The sequence below is a fragment of the Hippoglossus stenolepis genome, chromosome 9, assembly GCF_022539355.2.
Source record: "Hippoglossus stenolepis isolate QCI-W04-F060 chromosome 9, HSTE1.2, whole genome shotgun sequence".
Lineage (NCBI taxonomy): Eukaryota > Metazoa > Chordata > Actinopteri > Pleuronectiformes > Pleuronectidae > Hippoglossus > Hippoglossus stenolepis.
The window spans coordinates 26,859,880-26,885,607 of record NC_061491.1 but is presented as its reverse complement, the minus strand read 5'-3'; the positions used below and the strand labels follow the sequence as shown (position 1 = coordinate 26,885,607).

The following is a 25,728-nucleotide window of genomic DNA, read 5'->3' as shown; positions in this document are numbered from 1 at the left end:
AAAATATGCAGGGAATTTGGCCTGCTCCGATTTAAGAAGCTTGAAAGTTAAACCATGAGCTCAATTCTTTGGCATTTCTGTGGGACTTTGTGTAGGAAACAGACAGAGACACTCTGACATTGACCTGATGAGAAACTGTCCATCAGCAGCAGCTGGTCTCTCAGGATACGAATCAAAAACACAAACTCCTGGACTTGCTCTCAGATAGCGGGGAGGGGGACTGGACTGTTATTGGACTGGAGTGGAGGGGAGAAGGTGCATGGGCTGAAGCCTGAGCCGGACGCCTCTGGAAGACATGTAGAAGAGATGCCGCCCCGTATTTACTCAGGTGGAATAATACACAGCCAAAGCAGTCCGGTGTCGTGATAAAACAAAGAGGATTCTGAAGAATGTGCTCCATATGTTGCGGGGAGGCGGATAAGCTGAATTCCCAGATTGGGTATCAGTGTTTTGACCATAAATGGATTCGTTTCACCGCTCCTGGGGCTAGCTAGCCTGTTAGCCTAAGTGATCACCTCGTGAACCTCGGTAGTGCTTAAGGAATAAACCATATCTTCCGCGTCGCTAAGTGTTAAGTAGTTTTCGCACAGAGGCTGAATGTTTCACCCTTGAGGAAAAGGGAAACTGCAGGACGGGATTTCACTTTATAATTATAACTGAGAAAAAGTTGTGACAGTTTGGGAATTGGCATAGAAGCCGATAACTTTAGGGAAGAGGCCTTCAGGTGCTGCTCAGCCAGGTTCTCAGGTCTTTGTGTTAATGCCACAAACTACAGCTTGTTTTAATTAAGAGTGTGTGTCTGTCCACAGTGGTTCACAGTGTTGCATAAATTGTTGTTGTACCGTCTGTGATGATGGAGATTTCTTTGATTTGAAGCAATTTAGAGTTTTAATGCAGTTGTTCTTACAGTACAGTGCAACACCAAGTTGTTTTTCTGTCTTGGTCAAACAGAGCTTTCTACATTACTCTAATAGCTGGATACAAATCAATAAAAGATTGATGTCCTCTCCTCCCTCAGGTCACTTGAGTGTACGTGTTGTCTCCTTAAAAGCAGATGCAGGAGGTTGAGTAGTTGTTTAAAGAGATAAATGTCCCAGACACTGCACCTGCAGCCTCGCAGACCAGATACCGAGTCTCACAAGTTCAGTTCAGTAACACTTGGCTTCCCTCCCCAACAGGAGGCCAGGAAAAAGAGGGGTCCAGACACAAAGTGGAGCGATCTAATCACTGTTTTGGAGGGAAATCCAGAGGCATGATGTAAGAAAGATGCGATGCAGAAGAAATATAAACAAAGGGAGAAATGCATGGCTGCAAAGGGAGCATCATTGAAACCACATCTTTTTGTTTTTCTTTATCGGGCTTTTATCAGAATTCCTTTATACTTTTTTCTAATCCATTATTTTCGATGCAAATCTATTTCAGTAACTGCATCTCGGAGTGAAGCAGCTTTCGCTATAAGACCTGTTACATAAAGTGTTGATTTTGAGCCGGAGGAGTCTAAAAAACACCACCTGCACGTGGCAGGTGCACATTCCTCCAGGGACCGGCCAGAAACCCTTTAGGTAGTATTTAACACAGATGTCCCGTCCTCCCTAACATGTAGCTGTGTCTTCCTAATACACGGACGGGAGTGTGAGTAAAAACATACCACAGTTCATGAGTCGATGAAAAATACAAATGAAAGGAATGTAAAAGATAATGTGGCCGTAAAGTAGTGATTGATTACAGCCATGAACGGTTTCAGCTTCACAGCACAAGATTGTATTTGAACGGCTCAGGAGAGAGAAGCCTGTGACCTTGATTTATCAAAAGGGGGATATTCAGGCCACGATTTAAAAATAAAATTCCTCCCCAACCCAAAACGCATCCTTCCACCAAGTTTCGTGGAAATAGGTTCAGTTTTTTTTGGGGATTTAAATCGTTCTTAGAAACTAAACAAAACAAAAATAAACCAACCGACAAACAGACGGACGGGAACAGAACCTCCTTGGCCGAGGTAAAAATACACCGGATTATCACTAATGAAGTATTTCCTTCTCTTCAGCTGTGGTAGAAAAAAGACAACACGGAAGTGAGCCCCTGCAGATCTGCAGCCTTGGTTCAGGAGATATTAATACGAGACAGAATACAAGACACTGCCCTAATACCAAAAGCAAATAGAGTAATCCCTTCAATAATCTGCTTCCCAGTAAATCTTCCACTGTGTCCGACGTGGGGCCTGTTTAAGACCGGGGACACGAGCGAATGTAGTTCACCCAGACTCCCAGATGGCTCCCGCTTAATGCGAGACTTCCTTCGAGACACTTTAATACGATTGCCCATCTTCCCAGTGGCAAAGCAAGCTGACGGATGTTTTGACGGTGACGGGCCGCAGACCAAATGTGCTCCCAACGTATTTGGAAAAAAAGGAAAAATCCCGAGAGATTAGATTAAGTGTATCCGTTTTCATTTGCTGTGAAAATGGTCCAGGGGCCACATTTTTGGGGGCGATGTCTCTGGACAATAGCAGCTGTTCAAGTGGAGGGGAGGGGGCAGTAGAAATCATTACAGTGGGGGCTCATCCAGGCTTTCAGTGGCAAAACAGTGAGCTGGGCAGTGCCACTTGCGTTCTGGGATCGGCCTGACGTATTGTCTGATGTGTGATTTCACGGGTAAACAAACCATCCGCCCTGAAATGGTTTCCAAATGGCCACGGGCATGTTCTCACTGGATCTGGCTTTTGTAACTTACCCACACTAATTACACTCTCATTCAAGAAAGCTGCGTCTCCCAAGAAGAAACCCTTTTCTCCGTGATTCAAATAAGTATGATTTGGATTAAACGCGGTCTATTATTGTCGCTCAATCGCCTTGTATTAAGAGATAAAAGACGATTGTATATAACATGAGGGCGGTTTAACCTTTCTTTTCCTCATTCCTCTCTAAATCCCTCGGTGGCAGATATGCTGCATTGAGAGACAGGGCACAGCTGCCATTTTGGCTGCGTGGACTAACATAACACATAATGCTTTGGCTATCCATTTTCTTTTTATAGACTATAAGACACTAGCCATGAAATCCACGCGCTGCAATCAGCCAAGAGTAATATTTCACAGTTTCAGTGTTATGGTTTTCCCCGAGACCCGCACTTGTGAGAAAGTGCAGCCCGAGTCTTACGGTTCAAAACTCAGGGAAACAATAATTCAAGGTTGTTAAGTTGTTCTGTTTGGGTCTTTCAGGATATATCACGTCGGGGGTTGACATCAAGTCTTAAAAAAATAAAATAGATGCTTATTCTATATGTCACAATAAGTATAGACCCCCCCCCTCTAGACAAAAGGTTATTTTTGTTTTCCACCTCTCCACGAGTCTGTGACACCATTCAAGTCAAGGTCATACGATAGCTCTGCAGGACTCGTTCCTTTTCTAAAGACTGTCCACCTTGGTCCTGCTGCTTTGAAATCAAACTTGCCATTGTTGTTTTTACTGCCCATGACAGGGACAAAAGGACCTGGGCAGCGGGGGACACACACACGGGCCTGTAACGCAATAGGGCTGGGAATTCCTCTTTAATTTCAATGCTATACTTGATCTCTGGGCTGCATGACTGACCACCTTATTATCTATAGCGACAGGAGCTTATCAATACAGAACTCGCTGGGTCCACAGACCAAAGACAAACACTTCCTTTATGCAGGATGTCCCCTCTGGGCATGAGACACACAGCGCAGGCCAACCAGCTAAATTCCACAACTCAAAAGGGCAGGAGACCGAAAATCATTTCTGAACAGTCAAATTAGTCCGAAGAAATTCTTCTCGAGTGAGTGCGACATATTTCTGAAGCTCTTCAACGCTCTTACTAAATCTAGAACAAGTATTTTTCCACTTTGATGACATTTTATTGTATTTGTAGCTGAAAAAACACACGTCAAAAGGCCACATGTCTCCATTATTACAAAAAAACTCATTCACAAATGTATAAATTTCAGCATAGAGTTGTACGGCACTCGTGAATAAAACAAACTACTCCTACCTTTTACATTTTCTGCAGCAAACAAACAAGCAAAACCTTCACAAACTGCAGAGAGATATCTTTGTATTGTAGCCTGAACTATTTTAACCCTTTAACCACTGCTCCTGCAACAGGGGCCTCACAACAGGGTCTGAGATGAGGGGGGTGGGGGGCTGGAGAGAGGCAGATTACTTAACAACAGTTTTAAGAGAACCCCCCCCAATGATCCGCCATGTTCAGGAGACTGCACTGACACCATGGATGGAAGAAAAAACCCATGCTGCCAACTTTCTGCAATAAACTTTGGTTGAGAATAAGAATATTTAAATGTGTGTGTGTGTGTGTGTGTGTGTGTGATGTGGTGGTTTGAACTATTTATTTATATATGCGTATTATAGACTGTATAGAAAGATGGGGGGGTCATTCTTTTTGCCCCGGGCCCCCAAAGGCCCTTTAACCGCTCCTGCTTGCATGACGTTAGCACTCTGCAGCACTTTCATGGACTTTTCATTCATTTCTGAAAAAGAACAAATGCTCAGCAGAGCGTATCCGAACATTGAATACATTTTAAAGCCAGATACAACATTTGTCGAGGAATTTCAAATCGGTGTGAATTACCGTGTGTTTCATGTGGCTGTGGGAAAATGTCTCCGCCCGCTCGCACTGCGGCTCAACGTTACCAGAAGAGAAATGTACTGTTCCTGAGAACTGAGCTGCCTCCATGGAGCGTGCACAATGCAACAGCCATTACTGCCCCCTCCAGTAGAAAACCTAACCTACACCCGAACATACATTCTCATTGTTTTACAGCGATGTCAAATGTCTCTCGTTATGTGTGACACGTTAATGACTCCTTCCTGTGTAACTGCGCACCAAATATTGCGAGTGATAAAAATCTTTGCGGGTGATTTTTCTGCATAATTTCTTCCCGTTTGCCGGGTTTGACAGGTTGAATGCGACTCCCTGCGGTTCCTCTTTACCGCCGACACAACAGACTGACTCCTGGACAGTCCTGCTGCTTCTGAGGCTGAGAGCAAACACGAGGCACTTTGCCAGGTGCATTGTTTTAATGAAGTTTCCTCTTGTTACCCAGTGAGTGATGGCTTCGGTCATGAAGTAAGGAACACGTGTATTCACCTCTTCAGGGGAGTGAGATTTTCTGTCAGAGTACGATTTGCTCTGCAGTCATTAGAGAAGTCGTCTGTAAAAGAATAAAAGTGATTCAACAACGCTTGATGAAACATATTTTCATCATCAGTCATCATGTCTGTCCGTGCACCGTGAAAAACGTGTTGTTCACTCTTAATGAAATATGTCACATGCTATCAGTCTAATATAATTGATTACGTTCCTTAAATGAATGTAGTGGGTTTGAACAAATATTTTCAATATTCAATATGACAAAGGACATTATTTATTGAACTTGTCTGCCAACAGGTTTGTGGTTTCAATCCCATTACGCTGTGGATTTGCCACGTGTCTAGATAACAGCCTCACAGGTGTAAATGAAATTTGGAGGAAGGTTGACGAATGAAAAATAACAATAATAATACTGATAATCAACAACAACAATAATAAAAGCAAATTTGGTGAAAGGATGGGACATGGGCCAAGGAAGAAGCCGTTAAGTTTTGGGGTGGATCATTGTGAGAAAAGGCACTTTTACAAAAATGTTTAGGGAGTTGTGTTGAGCTGTGTTAGTAAGTGTGGTCAATTTGGTGCAGATAAATAAAATCCAAATCAAGCGGAGGAGGAATGTGCCATTCTAGTTAATTTTTTATATTTCATTCTAATTATTTCAGTCCCTATTGGTCTAGAAGTGTCTCTAAGCACAATCTCTAAGAGTAAGAACCCCACAAGTGGCTCAGTGCCTTTCATTGTGCTCACTCACATCAGTTTAGCATTAGCTTGATGTGTTGTAACTTCACACTGACACCGTCAGAGCCTCTTAACAAACACCTGAAAACAAACAGGGAGCCGAGTGGGTGGTGGCAGCACACCTTCAGTTTCAGACGTGAGCCTCCCAACAATTGACACCCTCAGGCATCCTGTGCAGGTGTGACCTGGATTTGATAAAAAACTTAACTTCTAACCCAGTGCAAATAAAGCCAAAGCTGCCCAGGTGCAGCTTTTGTTTGTGTGTGACTTTTGGCAGCGGAGCAGCTTTCGCAACAGGGCCGAGGGAGTAGAAGCACAATGAAGGCAGGGCACTGAAAGGCCTGGAAGTTCAGCCGAGAGAGCGGACGGCTGCGTCTGCTCACTGAAAACTGAGAGCTCATGAGAAAACTGGAAGGAGAAATGTATCAAAGTCAATATTTTCAATGCAAAATAGGCTCCAGTGCCTGATATTCCTTTGCCTCTATCCTGAAGGGCAGGAAACAGGGGGACCGCACACAAAGGGAAGATGAGCCCTGTTCATCAGGAGTCATGTCTGCTATCAATCTTTTGTATTTGGGGCAGGGTGGAGAAGACAGAATAACCTGACGAGTGTATTAACTGACAGGTGTAATTTCAACCGGACTTGAAAGGCTGAGAAAGACATGAAAGGAGGACAAAGGAGCGACTCCCCCCCCCCCCAATGAATGGGGGCGGAAGATGACAATGAATATGTCATCCATTTAAAGGAATGCCAATTACTCAGCTCTAAGTATTTTCTTTTTCCTCGTCCATTGTGCGACTCAAACGGATGATTTTCTGCGTCTTCGCGATCCTTCACAACAACGACGAACCCTTTATGATAAATTAAGTAGGTGGAACTCGAGACTCCGGCCGCGTTTACAACAAAGACAGTAAAAGTTTACTGCCTCATTTGGATTTTGAAATTACTTACCGTGGGGATTTAACAAAGGAATTTGCTGGTGGGTGCGTTAAAGCACGCAACGCAGAATGACCTAAATGCCTAAAATAACAATAATGTGTAAACATAAAATATAATGGGGGAAGAGGGGGATGGAAAACACTTGTTGGACGAGGGCTGCTTTGCATTATGGGGCGCAGTGAAAATGTGCAGGGACGAGGAGCTGGAATGTGTTGGAGCGAGTAGATCCTCGGGTTGGAGGAGCGTGGCCGATAGGAGCTGGAGTCACGGAGTCAGAGAGCCCCACGCTGAACAGTGTGAGAGATACCGTGTGACGCTGGGTGGTCTTATTATTGGACCGTATTGGCGGATTAGCGGGAGTAATGCGACACTGTCATGAAGAGGATTTCAGGTGCAAGACAGATAAGAGGGAAGAGGGAGGGGGATCCGAACTGCATACACACATACCAATGCAAACCTGCAAATTCCAATTCAGGCGTTAAACAAGATACAGAAATGAACATCGAGCACGGAGGGATCGAGATCCAACACATGTTTTACTGTACGTCGGCACATGTGCAAATGTTGTCTGGAGTACATCTGTGCAATGTAAATACACCGATGAGGTCAAGCCTCGTCAAACTGTATTAAGTTTAGCTGTTACTTAAACAGTTTCAAAGGGACGAGGTATTAAGTGCACAAATGTGGGTTCAATTTTAAACAGAGCGCGGGCTCAAAGGAAAATAAACATCGTCCCCAATCCAATTTTTCAGCTCAGGGAAGCTCTGAAGAGATGAAAAATAAGAAGAGGTGGGAAAACACCATGTCAGCAAAACAATGTTGGGAATACACAACATGATATTTTGCTTGTTTTTGTTCTGGCTCTCGTTTCTGTATACAGGAAGTGATACTTTAAAAATCACTTAATCTTTCGCAGGAGGTTTCTTTCAGAGAAAAGGAGAAAGAGAGTTAAAAGACGGGACCGGCAGAGAGACAGTGGGCTTTTGCATGGTGCTGTTTACACAGTGGACATCCAGTGGGAAAACTTCTGGTGTTACTGCCTCTGCTCCCCTCACTGCACTCCATGTGATCTCATAATTGCAAATCCCACGGGGGGCAGGTAAACGGAGGTCAAACAAAACTCCTTCTTCCTACGCCGGCATCTTGGAAGTGAATTATATCAAGTGTGTCAACAGCAACACTCCCTGCAGACCGGTGACTACACAATCCCTCCAAACGTACATACTCCATTCATCATATACTCCAAGTAGACGCAGAGGACGGTGTTAAACGTTGTGTTTGGAGTCAAAATATTCAGCTTCACGGTCAGAGGTTACAATCTCTCCCCTGTGCATCCGAGTTTTATCAAGCAGACGACGCCAATGATTTATAAAATACACCTTCCGGGGCTCGTTAAACTGCAAAGCTCGACGACAGACGTGTCGATGTGAACAGTTAACAGCAAAAACACCAACGTTTTCTACTTTCTTGCCCTTTATTGAAACATTTCGCTTATTTTCCTATTTGGGGTCATGGACTGTATTAAAAGATGTGCGACACATCTCCCCTTCCTCCCACTATTCAGAAATTAAACCAAAAACATCTCAGATACCAATTTTCCCGTGAGTTAGCTTTTCTTCTGACGGGAAGCCGGTATAACGATAAAGCTGTGGAGGGCGATACCGAATGAACCAGGCTAAAGTAACCAACCCGTACATGTCTCTTAAAGAATCATAAACATCCGGCTGTTTGGTAAAATGTTTACTGAGGTTATAACAGTTTTCTACAGAAACCGACAGTGGAGTCGCCCTCTGCTGGTCATTCAGGAGAATAAAGGCTGCCTGACACTTTAATTTCCCCGTCACAGAAACTAAAAGCTAGCTCCTCCGATCGTTAACACCTCTACAGGCTTGTACCCTGGCTCCTCAGGTGAGCATCCTTTCTTTTAAAGATTATTACGGCTGTTGAATCTGAAAAGCACACGTTGGACAAGGTAGTTGGACTTTGGTAAACAGAGTTTTATGGACGGGAGAAGGGCGAGCGGCCGCCTCTCATGGTCTCTGGAGCGGGAAAGGGAGGGAGGAGGGAGGGAGGGCATTTCCACTCCACTTGACACAGTATGGATTTTGTTCCCAAACTAATGGAATTGCAGAAATATTTGAGGGGAATCCCATTACGTAGCAATTGGAGTGCTGTAATAATGTACTCACAGTCATTTTCCCACTGCGGTTGGCCTCCTCTCGCTCTGCCAGGGCTTTCAGGAAGTTATCTTTGAGCTCCTTCCCTGCACTTGCCAGTGTCCTGGAAAAGACAACATGCAAACGGTTTGAAATGTTTCTCTTAACTGGAGAAAAAACGTCACATGAAGACTTAAAGGTTCTTTATGGAAGCTTTTTTCAACCTGCGACGTGCTGTCGACAGACGATGTTTCCGAACCTTTGACTTTTCTCGATATTTGTAGCGACACCACTAAAGTTTCCAGGGCTGGAGAAAAATGTGTGATTCATGAAATATTCAAATACCTTTCTACAATTAATATGCAGAGGGCAGAAAGACGGTGAGCGTGGCATGGAGTCAGAGTCATGAGGCAGACCCGAGCCAGCTTCTGATATGTCAGCGCACAGCACTTCACCGAACATGCCAAGCACCCAGGACACTCCCGAATACTCCAAATACCATTTCACAACACAAAACATCGTAAATAAGAGCAAAAGAATTGGATAAACTTTCAAAATTCAAAAAAAAGAGAAAGATGACACACGTCAGGATGTCACAGCTGAATGCAGAGGCACCGATCACATCACAGTTTAATGACTTAATACGAAACCGTGGCGGCTTTTTCTTACACTCTCGGCTGGCCCGTTTCCACGGGAACAGGTTTTTTTTGGCACACACGAGCGTATTCCGCACCTGAAAAAACATTGGCACTAATATTTGAACAGTTAACACGGCAGTACGAGCAACAGCACTCTGGCACGCGCTCAGAACGGACTGAGCACGACTCTCATCAGATCCACGGCGAGTTAACGTCTTGTAAGGCTGTAAACAGCTCATTGGTGACCTCTCAGCTGTGGTTGAGAATCCAGAGGAAGGGAGAGTGTGAAGAGAAAAATGCAGAAAGGGCCACAGTCACAGTACGGCAGAAAAATAAATCACTTCTGAAATGAGACTCTGGACTGAGAATATTAGATTTTATATTGTGTATGTATATTTACCACAAACTGAACTATTTTCACCTCATTTAAAATCAACAACACGTAACTTTATAGTAACTTTGACAAATTCACTGGTTCATTTACAGCTGCAATATAAACTTTACTACTGCTGCACTTTTAAACATTACAGTGTTAAATCAAAAGTGTTTTATGTGGTTGAAACCGGATTAAAACAATTCAGGACTAAGACGAATAAGATAAGGGAATAAAATAAAACTTTGAAATACAGCATTAAAATAATGAACAGTTTCAGGAACAAAATGAAACGCATGCAGGGAATAAAACTGGTGAACCATGACAAGGTGTTTGTTTAAAGATGTTGTGCAGGAGGCTCCTTCAGCTCAGAGAGCAGCTCCAGGTGAACCGGGGGACTGGCACAGCTAGAGACTAGTTGACCAATCAACTCCCCTGGATTCAAAGGACTTGGATCCGCCCCAAACTTCATGCACTCACACATAAACCCACCTTATATCGCAATGTTAAAGACAGTGATTCAGAATTCATGGATCCATTCCTAAGTTTACTGGTTTCTGTCTTGGGCCCTTGACTCTTCCTTCCTCTATATTTCATAAAAGTTAAGATTTGACTCAGGAATAATCTGATCAAGAGAAGATGTAGTTGTAGCTACGGACAGATTTGTTCTTTATGAAGAAGAGTTTAGGTTCAGCTCACAGAAGTCGAGTGAGAGAAAAATAATCATCCTCAAAACTTCCCCCTTACAACACCTGCAGGTTTGAAACCGGCACTGCTCCAGTTATAAATCTGTTTCTTTCATTTTAATATTACTGCTGAATATTCACTCTTACTGGATCCAGCTCCGTCTGCAGCTCCGGCCAACAAGAAGACAGGTTCGGTTATATTTTACACTAATGGCTCCTCCGATCCACTTTCCATTCCAACAGCACCTTCAGAAGCCTCCGCAGCCACAACAGGCTCGGACAAACAGCCAATTCCTGCTCTTAGCGCAGCCTAACATCACAGTGAGAGAGCTCAGAGAATCTGGATGTTTGCATTTACTAGAACCTCGGGAAAGGGTTGTAATTTATACGAGTCGTTTGGCCTGCGCCTCCATCGTGAACGTCTTAGAGGAATCACACGGTGGTAAAAGTGCAGGGACAGCACATATTTGGAGGTTGGAACCTCGCTCCATCTCCTGAGTGAGTGAAGGATTGCTGCTGGGTCAAGGGGGCCGAGGCCCCAAAGTAAACACAGGTGCTGAGGAGGCAAGTGACTGGGGTTACCCCATCCAGTAGCTAAAGCAACACACACAGTCACGGAGAGTGAATAATACTCGGGCAAAACAGATGGGCCGCTGCAAGTTTGAGTTTCCTGTCAATTAACAAATTTCTTATCAAGCCTCATTTAGGAGGGATAACAAGAATTTCACTATTAAATGGTGGTTATTAGTGGCTAATGACTGGGTATTAAACGAACTGTGATCAAGCCCCGCGTCTTGTTTTTGGATTGTGGTCAAGGCAGGTGGGCCCTGGAAGGGATGTGAACAGTCCAAAAAAAAAAAGAACATCTGTCTTAAAGCATCTGTCTCCCATACATGAAATAGTTTTATATTAAATACATATAGGTGCTGGTGTTGCTCTGTGTGAATGAAGATCGAGTTTCCAACATCTGCTGAGATCGTCCTCGCCAGTGGAAGACGATTGGTCAGTTGAACAAATCTTTTTTTTAACGTTGTCCTGAAAAGTGACCTCTGTCCAAGATTTGAACAGAAAACCTGGACTGTTTATTTTTTTAAGCAGAGGCAGCGGTCTTGGCAGAGAACAGTTATGAATTCAAACTGTTCGGACAATGAAACATAATCCACGACGTCCAACAGGAGTAAAACTGAGCAGAACAAACGTTGCTGTTGAAAATGTAATTGTTAGGAACCTAAAATTATCTGCAGCACAGATTTTTTTTAAATAAAGTGTTGAAATGCCAAGCAAACGGAAACCAAAATGCAAGATATTAAATTCAAACCAAAACACACCAAATTTCATAGATATCAGTCGCCTACATTTGCTTAAATTGAATCCTCCTGAAAAGTTAGTGGCTTCTCTCCTGGTCTGCACCGTTCCACCGAGTTCCAAGAAAATCGGTTCAGTAGTTTGTGCGTAATATTGCTAACAACAGACAAACAAATGGAAATGAACACACAATATCCTCGGTGAAGGTAACTAAAGGCAATGAGGCTCTCGATTGTCCCGATGCTCAGTTGGTTATAAGAGTAGAGTTTATGTAACGCCTTGTCCGCCTCCGTTGGGGGTGAACAGCTGTTACTGCACAGCTACTTTCCTCCAAGTGTGTTTACGCACGTGTAAACAAAGCATTACAGTGAAACGAGCTCGGCCAAACCAGAACCCAACGCCGGGGGCCTTCCTCCCGGAGCAGGAGCGCCCTGAACCGATGGTGTACACTCAGCACTAACCACCCGGTCTAAGCCTGTCACACAAGTCCTCTAATGTTGGTCAGTGATTCTATTGTATGGATTTAGGTGGATAAAAATAAAGTCCCGACAGTTCCAGGAGTCCAATAAACGCTCGTTCCACCACTGCTTCACTTGATATCGTAAAATGAGACCTCACAGATTCAAGGCCTGTCAATCAAACAAGCCACCTGCTTAAAAAAGATTAATTTCCACTCCTTCATTGGACATTTTCTATTTTTACTATGGTTTAGAACCAGTTTTAATATAAATTCCCTTTTTCCCCATATTTTGTACTGTAATGTATGCATTGTCACAAGCTTTGTGAGGAAATAATCCAATGTGCTTTGCTTCTAAATCTAACTTTGTGTATTTTAGTGCTATTTTGACCAAAGATGACACAACTGTGCAAAACCTGGCAGGCCTGCACTTTCACCTTTTTCACTAAGTGCCTGCTGTTCCTGTGTTTACCACTAAATATATTCACATCCGTCACCTTCAGCAGTGTGTTCACCCGAGTGTCAGTGACCTGCAGCCTAAACAATGATTCGTCTCTCTGCTGAACTCAAAGACAGCTTCGTTATCTGTTTGCACAGCTGAAAGGGGGGGAACCGCACCGATGGGTCACAGCACGACTCGCTGGAAGATATAATGAATAATGTGGATTATCCTGTAAAGACGCTGCCTGTCGAGGTTTATATATTGGACATGAAGTAATGACCAATCACAAGCCGGACTCAGCTGACATGTCACCTTGTTTTTAGAGCATCAAGTCACTAATTAAAACCAAACTTAGTAAAAGAATGATCACAAGAACTACCTAAAATCACAGCCACCACTTATTTGTGTAGTTTGGCCCATATTCCATCTGCTAACATGGAGGAGGCGGGTTTTATGACTGCAGCTAACCACCAGGGGGCGATCCAGATGATTTACTGCAGCATGTCGCTTTGAAATCTAACTTTTGTACAACTTTATCTCCAGTGCCAACGCCAAAAATTGCAACGGCCAATAATTCCCAGCATAATTAACGGAGTGTAATGCCGTTAAATATATTTTGAGGATTCAGAGCCAAACATTTCCTTCTCAAATAGTTTCACAAATAAATATCCAGCGACTGAACAAAAGGTGTTTTCTGAGATATTTCCATTTCATGGAGGATTTGAGGAGCTTGTGCTTCTTTTCTTCTCGGGACAGACGGACTGAAGCTTTCATTAGCCCACAGCTTCTGACGCTGGGACAGATGGGAACACTCAATAATACAGTGATTTCTTAAGAAACAACACGCACCGTACCAGCATATTTTTCCCCGAGTGCTTGGGAAAATTAATCTTATGGAAAATATTATTTTGGGCCCGGTGGACGTCGAGGGAAATTCCACACAGCATGACAATTTACTTTATTTTGGGCTTTTTCTAAAATCCTCTGTCACCTCTGATTACAATGAGCCGCACGTATCAGTTACACATGTGCTACGCATGATATTCTACCTGAGTTTTCTTTGTGTATTGTGGCCACGTCGGCTTTTGGGGGTTGGGGAAGGTTGCGCTGCCTGAGAGGTGCGTGTTTTCGAGTGTGGATCAAAAGAGGCATTGTCATCTTTTTCATGCCGACTTCTTTTTGACGCTGAATTAGACATTTGGGCAGTGGACAGAGCGATCTCTCAGTATTCAAAGGTTGATATTGTTGTCCAGATGATTCAGATCACATGTTTTTAAAGGGAAATCTGATGTGTAGATAGATTTTAGATACAGGAGATGTCAAAGGTTTAGAGAAGACGATCTTTTCCGATGCAGGTCCTGGAAGTAGAGAACAAGCTCTCACCCCTGAATGGCTGTGGTTTACTCTCTCATCGGTTTATTCAAAACCATTTAAACCAACCACAAACAACTTGGGCTGCTAGGAGTCTCAGTCTGATAAAGTCGGGATTTTGGCCAAACCGACTTTTCTCACCCTCAAAAATCAATTAGAAGATGATGGCAGTAATTCAAGGACACATCAGGGACCTTTCCGTGCAGACCAAGCCTCAGGGAGAACCTCGGAGGTCATTTGATCTGTGACACTCATCCTCCTCCTGCAGCACTTAGAAGTACAAAGGACAGGACGACTGTGTGGCCTGGTGGGAAAAGCTGAATGATGTGGAAACCACTTCCTCAGCTTTATCAGGGGAACTTAGCTACGGCGTTTGAGATACTTTTGATGAAATACTCCCGTTATCGTCAAAGTCAAAAACTGTGAGTGCTACAATATTATATGTGCAATTGTATAAACTGTAAAATAAGTTTCCTGTTATTTAGCTCATTTAAATTTTGTATATGTTCTTACAAATGGTTTGAATTTTATCACCATTTCTTGATGTCCAGTCTAGAAAATGTGTTGAATACATGACATGGTGTTTAGGCTTCAGATGGAAAGTTTTAGGATTGAAGTTTGACTTAGACCTGGTATTAACAAGAAATATGTACGTGTATAGCTTATCTATATATTTGTGCTTTTAGACAAGCACCACAGCCGTGAACTTTTCTAGACTTTCATCAGTTGGACCAGACATGATGCGAAGAGAGTCAGTCATTGTCCGTAGAATCTACAGCAAGCGAGTGAGTCGGCATCTTGAAGACGTTTCTCACCTTCCTCCTGCTCGCTAACCTCGCAAAAACCTAACTGTTGACCCTCAGAGGGTGAAAACACGTCTCGAACGACGGACGATATCCAGAGAATCGGGTCAGACATTGTTTGGTGTCTTCTATGTGGCATTAACATGAAATATCAATGACGTCATTCAGGTCAAACAACAGCTTGTTAAGTCTTATCTGCTGTTTCAGCTGGTCGGCGTGCGTGTGGAGCTACCGCGCAGTGGGACACGGTGGCGAGCTTGGGCCTGGCAGGACGTTGGTCTCCGGACAAAGCTTGCGGGGGGGAGAACTCCAAATTTACACACACCATCCAAAATCACAAAGTGCAAAGACGGCAATTGGCTTGACAGCAGATGTAATAGAAACTGCAGAGCCCCGTCGCCCGAGGGCCCCGGCCGGAGCAGCGGAGTGGCAGGGGTTTGGCTCGCTGAAAACAAGCCTGGGATCAGCGTTGTGAGCCACTCATGTCAGTCACATCCACAATCTTATTTTCGCTGAGCATCTGGAGGCTGAATCCGCAGTGAAATGTATTCACTGTGCGTGTTCGTGGCACCGGTTTTACTTGGCACGGCGAGTGATAGCTGACTTTTAATATAGAGTAGAGAGCCGGAGAGAGCGGAGAATTCTTGAGGCGGACTGTAAAAACGTAGCAGCACAATGGACAATGAGCGTGGCTGTGGTTTGGACTGTGGGGAGATCGCGGGGAGCCTGATGGAAACCTCGCCGCGCTGCCGTGAGCACGCGAGGTCAGGACATATGCTGACATGGACTTCTGGGCAGGAGCCAGAGCCGGAGCAGACAGGAAGCAGAGGCCTCACATCTCCTCGGCAGAGCTCCGCTTCTCCTCGGGTTTGTCTCTGACTCCAGATCAAATGTTTTTTCTTTATCATGACAAAGTGCACGGCTTCTCATTCGGATGGGTTTTTGATTGAATTAGCAGAAGAACGATTTGCAACATCTGGCACGTTTGGGAAGTGTGAGATTATTGTGTTCTGCTAAAAAAATCAAAGTCTTACCCGGAGGCAGCTGTGAGACGAGCCCACATTCCTATATTTTTCACTTCTTACACACGTGTTACTTTTCTTTGGTTGGCTCAGTGTTTAACAACATTTCATCAAATTAGAACAGATAAAATTAATGATGTCACGCCCTCGAACGAACATAATTAGTTTTGTGACCAGGGAGCGTTTTCCACCATCTGACTTTGCTCAGGCAATTAAGAGAATTATAACTGTTTCAATGTGGCGAATATCTCTATATGCAAACTCAATGTTCACAAGTGTGAGCTCAAACACACCAGTTATTAATTATCACTTTATACTCATTCAGTGCTAAAGCAGAACTCCACAGAGGGATGTGCTGTCGGTTAAAGATCTACGACACGGCTGCTCCTCAGAAGTGAAGCCAAAGTGTCTCCACGCCTCCTGGTGGCCGGCTGTAGTAAAGGTCGTAAAACCCACCTCCTCCATGTTAGCAGATAGGACACGGGCCAAAATTAATTTCTTTGAAAACAGGGAAACTGTAAAAACTAGTACAACTTAAGAAAAATCTGCTTTAAATTTGAGCCACAAGTGAAAACAGGAAATCAGAACCTCACCCTGTTTGTTTTTTGTAACCATCTGTTGACTCTCCGTTGCGTTTACTCCACAACCAAACAGGCTCACCACTGACTAATCACCCTGTTCATTCATTCAAGTGTCCTTTTCTCCGATCACGTATTGAATTTCACTGATGTCTGATGAGAGCACCAGGTCCTTTGTCTGCTCTTTGTGTGATGTGCTGGCAAAGCCGCTCCCCCGCTTTCACAGCCGAGCTGTCAGGGGGAGCACGTTGTCCTTAAGAATGAGACAGGGCAACAACAGGGCAACATCTGATTAGCATTCACAGCACCGTCCCCACTCCCTCTGTATTTTATTACCACAGGTGCAGGGGCATTCATTGATCAGATGCACGCTACAGGCGAGGTTTGTCCTAATTGAAAACAGCTCTATTTATACACCTGCAGGCACTAAAGGTCTCCAAGAGCGCGCGGGGAGGTTAAAGCAGAAGAGAAAGGAAGGCAAAGAACACAAAGCAGTGACAGAGCGGTGAAGAAAGACATGCCTCGGGAGACATGGGTTAGGGCCCACAGAGAAGGAGAAAGGCATTTCCAAAACAGCATGGCCGCCCGGCGCCGTGAGAGGATAAAACGCTCGTGTAAAAGTCTTTAGGGAAGGATTTTTGAAACTGAGATGAACATCTGTTGAAAAGGGGCTCAAAATAAATGCCAAATGTCTGGTTATTCCCAATATCGCTCATATTCACTCGGTTAAATAATGGCTTGTAGTTTGTTTACCGCGCAGCTGCCAGCTTTCTTTTATTTCCTGAACACTGTACCGATTGTGTTCGGCCCCTTTGCAGGTGGTATATTGCATCCTGGGGCCCGTGTTTTCACAGTGTGACCATAACAGGAGGTCAGGGGGTCAGTTTGGTGGAAGTCCAATCAGAAAAACCACAGAGGAATGAACAATCTGCATTTAGACAGAGAGAGGGGGGGGTCACAGCTCACACTAAACTCTTCTGATGGAAGAAGTCTGCAAAAGCTCTGCAGTTTTTTTTTTTTCTGTCAAATTTTCAAGCTGGGGAAATAATTTAAGCTGATAATTAGGTTTAAATCCATATGTGTGTGTGTGTGTGTGTGTGTGTGTGTGTGTGTGTGTGTGTGTGTGTGTGTGTGTGTGTGTGTGTGTGTAGTCACCTACAGGTTGTTAGTGTTGCAGCAATAATCCAAACTGCAGGTGAAATGTATTAACTTTCTTTTTTGTCAATTTGTCCTTTTAGAGTCGGACCACATTTCAGTTTGTCTTTCGGTGCAGAGGTCGTAACGAGGAGCGATCACATGCTCCCGACCGGACGCAGGACCAAGATGGCGCTGAAATAAATTTGTCAAACTCGTGACTTCAAAAAACAGCAGCTCACAATCCAATGGGTGATGTCACGGTGGGTTAACGTGGTTTAAAATGGAGGCCAGGCCGGTTGAGCTATGGCAACACGTCTGTCTGTTGGATGTCTCCTCCTCCTCCTCCTCCTATCACAACCAACATGACAAAGGGAAATGCTGGTGCCCTAGTTTGACAAACACATTTTGACTTCTTCTTCTTTGACAGTAGTCAGCCCGGGTCTGGACGGGCAGACAGGTTCCCACACTGATAATCAGACCGTCGATCGTGAGCTGTGGCTTTACATCGCACACAATTCACAGTGGGAGTTGGAGCGACCTTTCTCAAGTTGAACAGTGAAGGCCCAGCTTAACCGCGAAACGAGCAGATGTATCAGATGATTATTTAATGGTTAGATACAAAACAAAAAAAAAAAACTTACATTAATTTGCTACGAGCTATCATTTACCCAGAACAGGATCACATCCAATGTAAAGTGTTTTCCTTTTGAAACAGCATAACAGTGGCCGGTTAATTATCTTGGAGACGATTCAAAAACCACTTGCTCTGCGGTTATGAGTGATGTCTTTCCCAGCAAATGTCCCGTTGTTAACAGAGCATTTTGAATCTGTCTGATGAAAGACGAGCCGCGCGATAATTGATCGTGGCAAAAATCACATTCACGTGAGCCAGGGGAGGATTTTTTTAAACAGTTCAGATATTCTCCCAAACAGGTGCCTTCAGTATTCAAAAACAAAAAATTACTAGCAATGAACTGGACGGGAACCAACCGGCGCCGCTTTAATGCTGGCACAGGAACATCTCCGCTATTATTTCAAAGTCATGTTTTATGTGAACGCGGCTCCTGTCGAGTTCAATAAGAGGCAAAGGAGAAACAACTGCACCGCCGTGTTGCTCCTGAGGCGTTGAAGCTCATTAAACACATGATCGGTTAAAGGTTAAGTTAACAATGCGAATCCAACACTGACTTTCTTGTCAATATCTCCTCACGATCCGCTGATTGTCCCGTTTTGTGTTTGTGCTGAAAGAAAATAAAGTCTGGTGTTCCTCAACTGCTCTGGTTCTGTCAATGAGAAGCCACATAGCGTTATTCCAACCTATCAGCAACAGGGGGCATGGGGGGGGGGCAGCTGGAATGAGAGATGCTCAAACTGGCACATGGCCCACGCGTTAAATTTCAAAGAACTTGAATCATGTCAAAAGTTTTCCAGACAATGATTCAGAGGTTGACTCACTTTTTGGAACAGCACCGCACAGAGGTGCCCGAACTTGAAATATAAGAATTAATGGATATTTGGCATAAGTTTCTCATCTGAGGAATTGATGACAAATGTATTGAATATATTGGTATTGGAGATTTTTCCCTTGGTATCGCATCAGCCATCGAAAAATCCACCAAACTATATTTTTATTCCCACTGTATGATGCAGAGATTTGTTACTAAGACCAAGAAAATACTGAACAACTAACTTAACTAAACTAAAAGTTGTTCTTTTCCATTAACAATAGATGTTTGAAAATGCTATAATTCACATTTAGACAGTTGCGTTGTCCATAGCAACTGTGGCGAATCCACAGCTGCACGAGCAAACTACCTTTCCTAAACCCAAAGGAGACAGATTTCCCACGACTTTAAAATCCGTCCGACTGGATGTTGTCGATGTGTTGTGTGTCACCCTGTGTTCCAAACAAAGTCAGGACACATACAAACACGCTTGGCGGATCGCAGCCTTTGAAAAGGGCCTCGACGTGGATGTAGATCTTGGAAGCGGAACAGACTCCTGTGTATATAACATCCCAGTGTTCCCGTGCAACATTTCCCTGGATCCTGCTGGGACAAGATGAAAGTCTTTGTGGCCTAATATCAGTGTAACTGCAGGTGTGGAGGCTCCCATTTCACCAGTGTCACTGATGTTCACAGACAGGCAGAGGAGGGGGGGGGGAGACGGCACATTTGGATAAGCATCTGAGGGTTCAATCAAATGCAACACCTAACACAGGTAAATGTTTGGATACTGCACAGCCGAGTGTGTGTCTGTGTGTGTGTGTGTGTGTGTGTACGGCCTTTTTTGGAGTCTGTTCTGGCTTGTCATCAAAGGAGATACCACCACCACACGGCTTCATCAAGAATCTGTGTGATCACTTTCCTCAGGGGGGGGGCAGTTTACAGAGGACGGCAGATTGTAGTTTTGTCATTCAGCTTGTTTTAATTTAACATTTTGATCAGATTTTTGAACTTGAACTAGTCTTTTTGATCACGTTAATGTGCACCTCACTATTGATGTTGAAGTCGATCACAGCTTCTGTCTGTGTCCGAGCCGCTGACTGTAAATCAAGATGGACGACACGTCTATGTCCAGAAATGAAATGAAGAAATGAAGCCAGAATATCCCCGGACACAAAAGCCGCCATGTTGTGCCGATGATGTCATTTGGAGCCAGAGTCTGTGAAGACGTGATTGTGGTGTGGAGCCTGTCCAGCTGTCAATCACGATATCAAAGCCCCTTTTCAATAACATCAAATAACTGATTTAAACCAAACGTATCAGAAAACTACCCTAAAATTATATAAATGTATTTGATGTATATTTTGACTTTTTAGTTTGGTCCAGTATCACTGGGGCCTAGTATGTTGAGACAGTAACAGCTATCACCCACTTCCTGGTCAGACTTCATTGGACACAGAGGTCAGAGGTCACGATCAGCTTCAGCAGCATTGTTAAAGCTGCTAGCAAAGTGTATTGCTCAACAGTCTGATGGTGGATCTACAGCTTTCCCTTCTCTTTATATGCTGCCCTGTGTCTACAAGACAAAACTAAACAGAGAGTGTCATAAATTATAATATATGAACATTTTAAAATGATCGTATCGTTGACAATAACATGAGCAGAGACAAAGAGAAGACAGAAACTGCGTGAGGCATCACAGCCTTCGAAACAGAAGCCTCCATCACCGCTCATCTCAAATATTATTCTTTCACACTGAAAGAGAAGTGGACACAATGAACCACAGAGCGCTAACACAGAGCGGCCGAGGCCACAACAGCAACTCCTCTCCTCTCCGCCACAGCGGCTGATTGATTCCAAAAATCCACTGAGCACATGTGGAAAGAGCCGAACTTCATTTTCAGGAGACAACACACTGGTATTCTCTCATCCCGCCGGTGGCTGGTGGGGGTTTCTCGGCCCTGTTCACGCCGACCACACCTCAGCGAGTGTAGTGGCTTGTCGGGAGGTTAACTTACACTGGACGGCTCCTGTTGTACAGAGCGTTGATCTTCGCGGCCTCTGCAGCGAGCGCAGCTGCTTTCTTCTCCTGGAATTCCTCTCTGCTCAGCACCGTGCCCTTGTGGCCGTGCTCGACCACCTTCCGAGCCAACTCCCTGCTCTGCCAGGAGAGAAGAGAAGGAGTCAGGCGAGGAGAGCGCACACGGGCGGCCGGCAGTCACATTCACATGTCGGTGTTAGATTCAGGTGTCAATGTGGGGATTTTTTGTAATTGGTGAACATTTAAATACTGCCCTGTGGTTTTGAGCCTCCAAAAAACCAGTTCAAATTTCAGTCCCTCATGGTGTTCTTGACCTTTTGTAATACAACCCAGTACAACTTCATTAAACCCAAAGGCAGTTTGGTGAAAGGCAATTAAAAGAAGACCAAACACAAGATACAGACACACACTGACAAAACATGAACTAAAACAATAACACAAAAGAACATCATAGAAGAGCTGTTCGGTTGTGTTACGGTAAAAGTGTAAATACTTAAGGTTATAATAAATAAATGAATAAATAAACTAAATAGTTGACATGGCAGATAGGCATTTAAGAGAAGGTGTGTACGTAGGTTTCTTTAGGTTGAGTCCAACATAAGGTTTGCACCACATTTGAAGAATTACAAACTTAAAACTTAATGCCTTTGGCGGACATTAAAAAAACCCTCTAAAATCTAAAGATAATACAGATTTAATGATATAAAACAGAGAACTTTCTTAACAAATAACCCAATTGATTAATTTGATGAATGAGTTTCTATCTGCAGCTGCAGCCTTTAGTTTAAAGCTGTCATTGTTTGTACTGTGCGTTCAAGCGTGTGTGTGTCACAGCCTCTGCAGCGACTGTTAGCTCCAACATTTCAATCACCATTCGCAGACCCGCCGTCACTGGACGCCAAGCCATAAAGTCATCAGCTAAAAACCAAAATCTTGCTGTCAGATCCTGTGGCGTGTCAGATCAAAGCCCGTGCCACATGTCCTCCGACCCAAAAGTCCTCGCAGCCCCGGGGCCTGCGTCCGCACCCGAGAGGAAAAGTTATATTTTCCCTCCACTTTGATGTGGCTCGCCAGAAAATGAGTCTCAGACATTTGCCAGTCCTAAAATTGGCCCCAAGAATCATTGTCTTCATTTTCAAGGCTCATTGAACAAGTCTGTTTGAATGAAGTGCGTTGTACGGCCGACGCACCGGGACGTGGACTAATCCCCCAGAACACCCCTGGCCGAGGACACGGGGACTTACAGCAGGACCTGTTAAATCCCTCAGGTTCCTGAGTCCTTGAAGAGAAACTGGGAAGAATGGGTTTGTAATTAGCTGATGTATCAGGACTGGAGTCTTGTCAGTGTGAGCGCACAGGTTAGATGACCCGGGCTGATGATGATGAGTGACTGCAGCTGATTATCAGGGCAGATAGGACTGGTCCCCCTCCATGTGGACACAGGTGTTCAAACAAAGTGGCCCCAGCAGCAGCAGCAGCAGCTCTGGAAATATCATTAACAAGTGTGCCACCTGCTGGCAGAGAGCAGGACTCTGACCCATCTCTGACCAGCACTCATTAACCAGGAGAGGAGAACTAACGAGTATCTAACATTCCTTAGAGCGAGTGAGATGTTAAAGTCTAACCTGGAGCTTCCTCTCTAAAACAATCATGGATATAAATATAAAGATGGTTTCGAGGGGTGAATGGAATCTTTCTTTTTCAATAAAATCACTGACTCTAGCTTGTTTTAGTAAAAAACAAAAAAAGTGTGGATACATTTCAGGTAATAACACAATGTGCAAAAGTGAGACTTTTAAACTGAAACTAGACAATATAATTATTATTTTTTATTATTTTTTATGTAATTTGAACTTGTTGGGGCCTTTTAGTCTTAATGTCTCCCCACAAATTTGTGATTTTCATGACAAATGTCTCTGATAAGGTCTCTGTGGGTAGGAGCATGTTGTCAAAGAGGGCCTGACTGGGATGAGAGGTGAACTCTGCTGTTTGACAGATTTACTAAAACCAACTTAGGATCCATGAAAGTATCTAAAATTAAATGAATATAGGCAAACAAATAAAATAAAACTGAGAATATGCACATAATGTACTTGAGTTAAGTGCAGTGACGATTGCATAAGGAATGTGTAATTATTACAAACCTGTGTGTGACTGCCACCTAGTGTTCACCCACAGACACCACACCAACACAACTGCGTGTGTGTACAACTCCAGATCATTTAATGGAGCAAAAGTTGATTAAAGTTAATGGAAACAACGACAATAATAATAATAAAACTCTCATTTGTTGTAGACACTGAATACGTCTTTTTGAGCAAAGTGGACAAAACCCCAGACTCCATTCAAAATCTTGGCAAACTTGCTCTCAAAACGTTTTTATAAAAGTGCATTAAATGCGTAAAACACTGGTAAAAACACAGCTTCAAAAACAACCAACACTTAGCTTATCAAACAGCAGATGATTAAATTAAAATGAATATTCTAATAGTGGTTTTCTCGCGCTACAATCTCGTGACACCGCACTGACGTTAGCTAGCTGCTGCTGCCATTTTGACAGCGACTGACCTGAACTAAGTGATGATTTGTCCTTGATTAAAAACATTTAGGAGGATTTGGTTCGTGCCGAATGGAAGAATGGGTCCTAGTGCTTTAGGAAAGGTCGACAGGATTGTTTTAACAGTGACCATTTCTGCAGAAGAGTGAAGACAAACTTAAAATGGGAGTTTGGCTAACGCGGTTCTGACGCGGTGTTGACAACAGGAGAGAAGCCGGGTTCCAGGCCCACGAGGACGGCAGCTAAAGTCGCTAAAGTCGCCAGTGAGAACCAGTGAGACTCACCTTTAAGTAATATTTGTCCGTGGTCGTGACTTTGGAGTCCAGATAATCCTCGTACTCTTTAAACTGGGCCGTGGAGTCCTGGAACCGAGCGGTGGCGCTGCTGAGCTCCATCTTCTCCTCGGTCCGTGTGGCGGAGACACGCTGCCATGGCAACAGGAAGTCAACAAAGACATTTAACTGCGACACTGGTCACTAAGCAATGATGTTGTTAATGGAAATATAATATACATCAATGACAGATCATCAAAATCACCCACAAATTCACAGGATTAGTGTAAAGAATGTTTTAAGACGGTAGGAATATTTAATCATTTCTCTAAAAAGGAATTATGAGGATTAAAGGGTTCAAGGGTAAAAGCCCCAGAGTTAAAATATACAAAGTATAAAAGCCCCAGAGTCAAGATATACTTGTTATGAAAGCTACAGAGTAAAGATATATGTAGTAAAAAAGCTATAGAGTTAAACTATATATAGTATAAAAACCTCAGAGTTAAAATACACCTGGTATAAAAGCTTAAAATAAACTTTATACAGTAGAAATCCGACCATTTCTTCTGTAAAATCTGTCTCACACTGAAACAGGTAACTTCTTAAAAGGGTCTGTCCCTTTAAGAACGTAAATATAGTTTGATTAAGAACACACCCCTTTCAACAGGAAGTGAGACAGATCAACGTTACATGTATTTCCTTGATCTGATTGGTCCTTTGAGAGAGTCCCACTATTTCTATCAATCTGATTGGTTGAGTGCGGCAACTAGTGAATGTAGCGTGTTAGTGACGTAGCTACGGAAGTAAACCAGATAGTAAGATATACGTCACTAAAGTAGCTTGACTCACTTTGTTTAGTGTTTGTTTCTCTTTGAGCTGTTATTAGCTTCCCTGACAGTCGAGTGCTAACGTAGCTATCGGAAGTAAGCCAGATATGAAGATTTGTGTGTAACGTACACTGACTCATTTGTAAATAGTCTGTTAAGTGTTTTTTTGCAGCTTATTTCGAGTGTTTAACGATCTGTTTGTTAGCATCACTGCTAGTGTGGTGCTAATTGTGTGTGTACAGACTCTGAGGTCGTACAGAGTGTCACCACACAACGAACCGACAGCATCTCATGACCATCAGGACCGATTCTTCATCGTCTGAGGACAGGATGACAATGGGGACAACCACGTTTGGGCAAAGTAAGGAGACGGCATCGAACCATGTTTCTTGGGTGAGTATTAAAGCTGTGCAACAAGGGTCTAATTGGGTGTCTTTTTTGTCTTACTAAGATAAGTTAAGGTAAGATAATCCTTTATTCGTCCCACTACAGGGTAATTTGCTGTCACAGCAACAAAGAGGACAGTCAACAAACTGACATCATTTTAAAATAATGAGCAAACATGCAATAAAAGCTCGAGGAAATATAAATTGATTCGAAATAGTATAAACAGTGTAAACAGTAAAGAGTCAAAATAGAAAAAGTTGGTCACACACTGTATAATATATATATAACAGTATTTTGCGATGTGCAACAGCTTCTTAAATCATTTTGTGACCCCATCTGGTTTCTCTTGGTGTGTTGCATTGATCCAAACATGTTTGTGCTGCGTCGTTTAAAGAAATGAATGTGGCTCCTTTTCATAAAGTC

At 43.5% G+C, this 25,728-nt stretch overlaps 1 protein-coding gene across 1 annotated transcript in view; it reads right to left on the bottom strand.

Annotated features, from left to right (window-relative positions):
- The window catches only part of cfap299 (cilia and flagella associated protein 299), a 65,579-nt gene extending 41,325 nt beyond the window's left edge, over window positions 1–24,254 (bottom strand). The window contains exons 1-3 of the mRNA XM_035166239.2: window positions 24,104–24,254; window positions 21,240–21,382; window positions 8,998–9,088 (exon numbers count right to left, since the gene is read on the bottom strand). Of these exons, the coding sequence (XP_035022130.2) occupies window positions 8,998–9,088; window positions 21,240–21,382; window positions 24,104–24,214 (345 nt within the window). The 5' untranslated portion in view covers window positions 24,215–24,254. The remainder of the gene's footprint in view (window positions 1–8,997; window positions 9,089–21,239; window positions 21,383–24,103) is intronic.
- Between the last annotated feature and the right edge of the window lie 1,474 nt (window positions 24,255–25,728).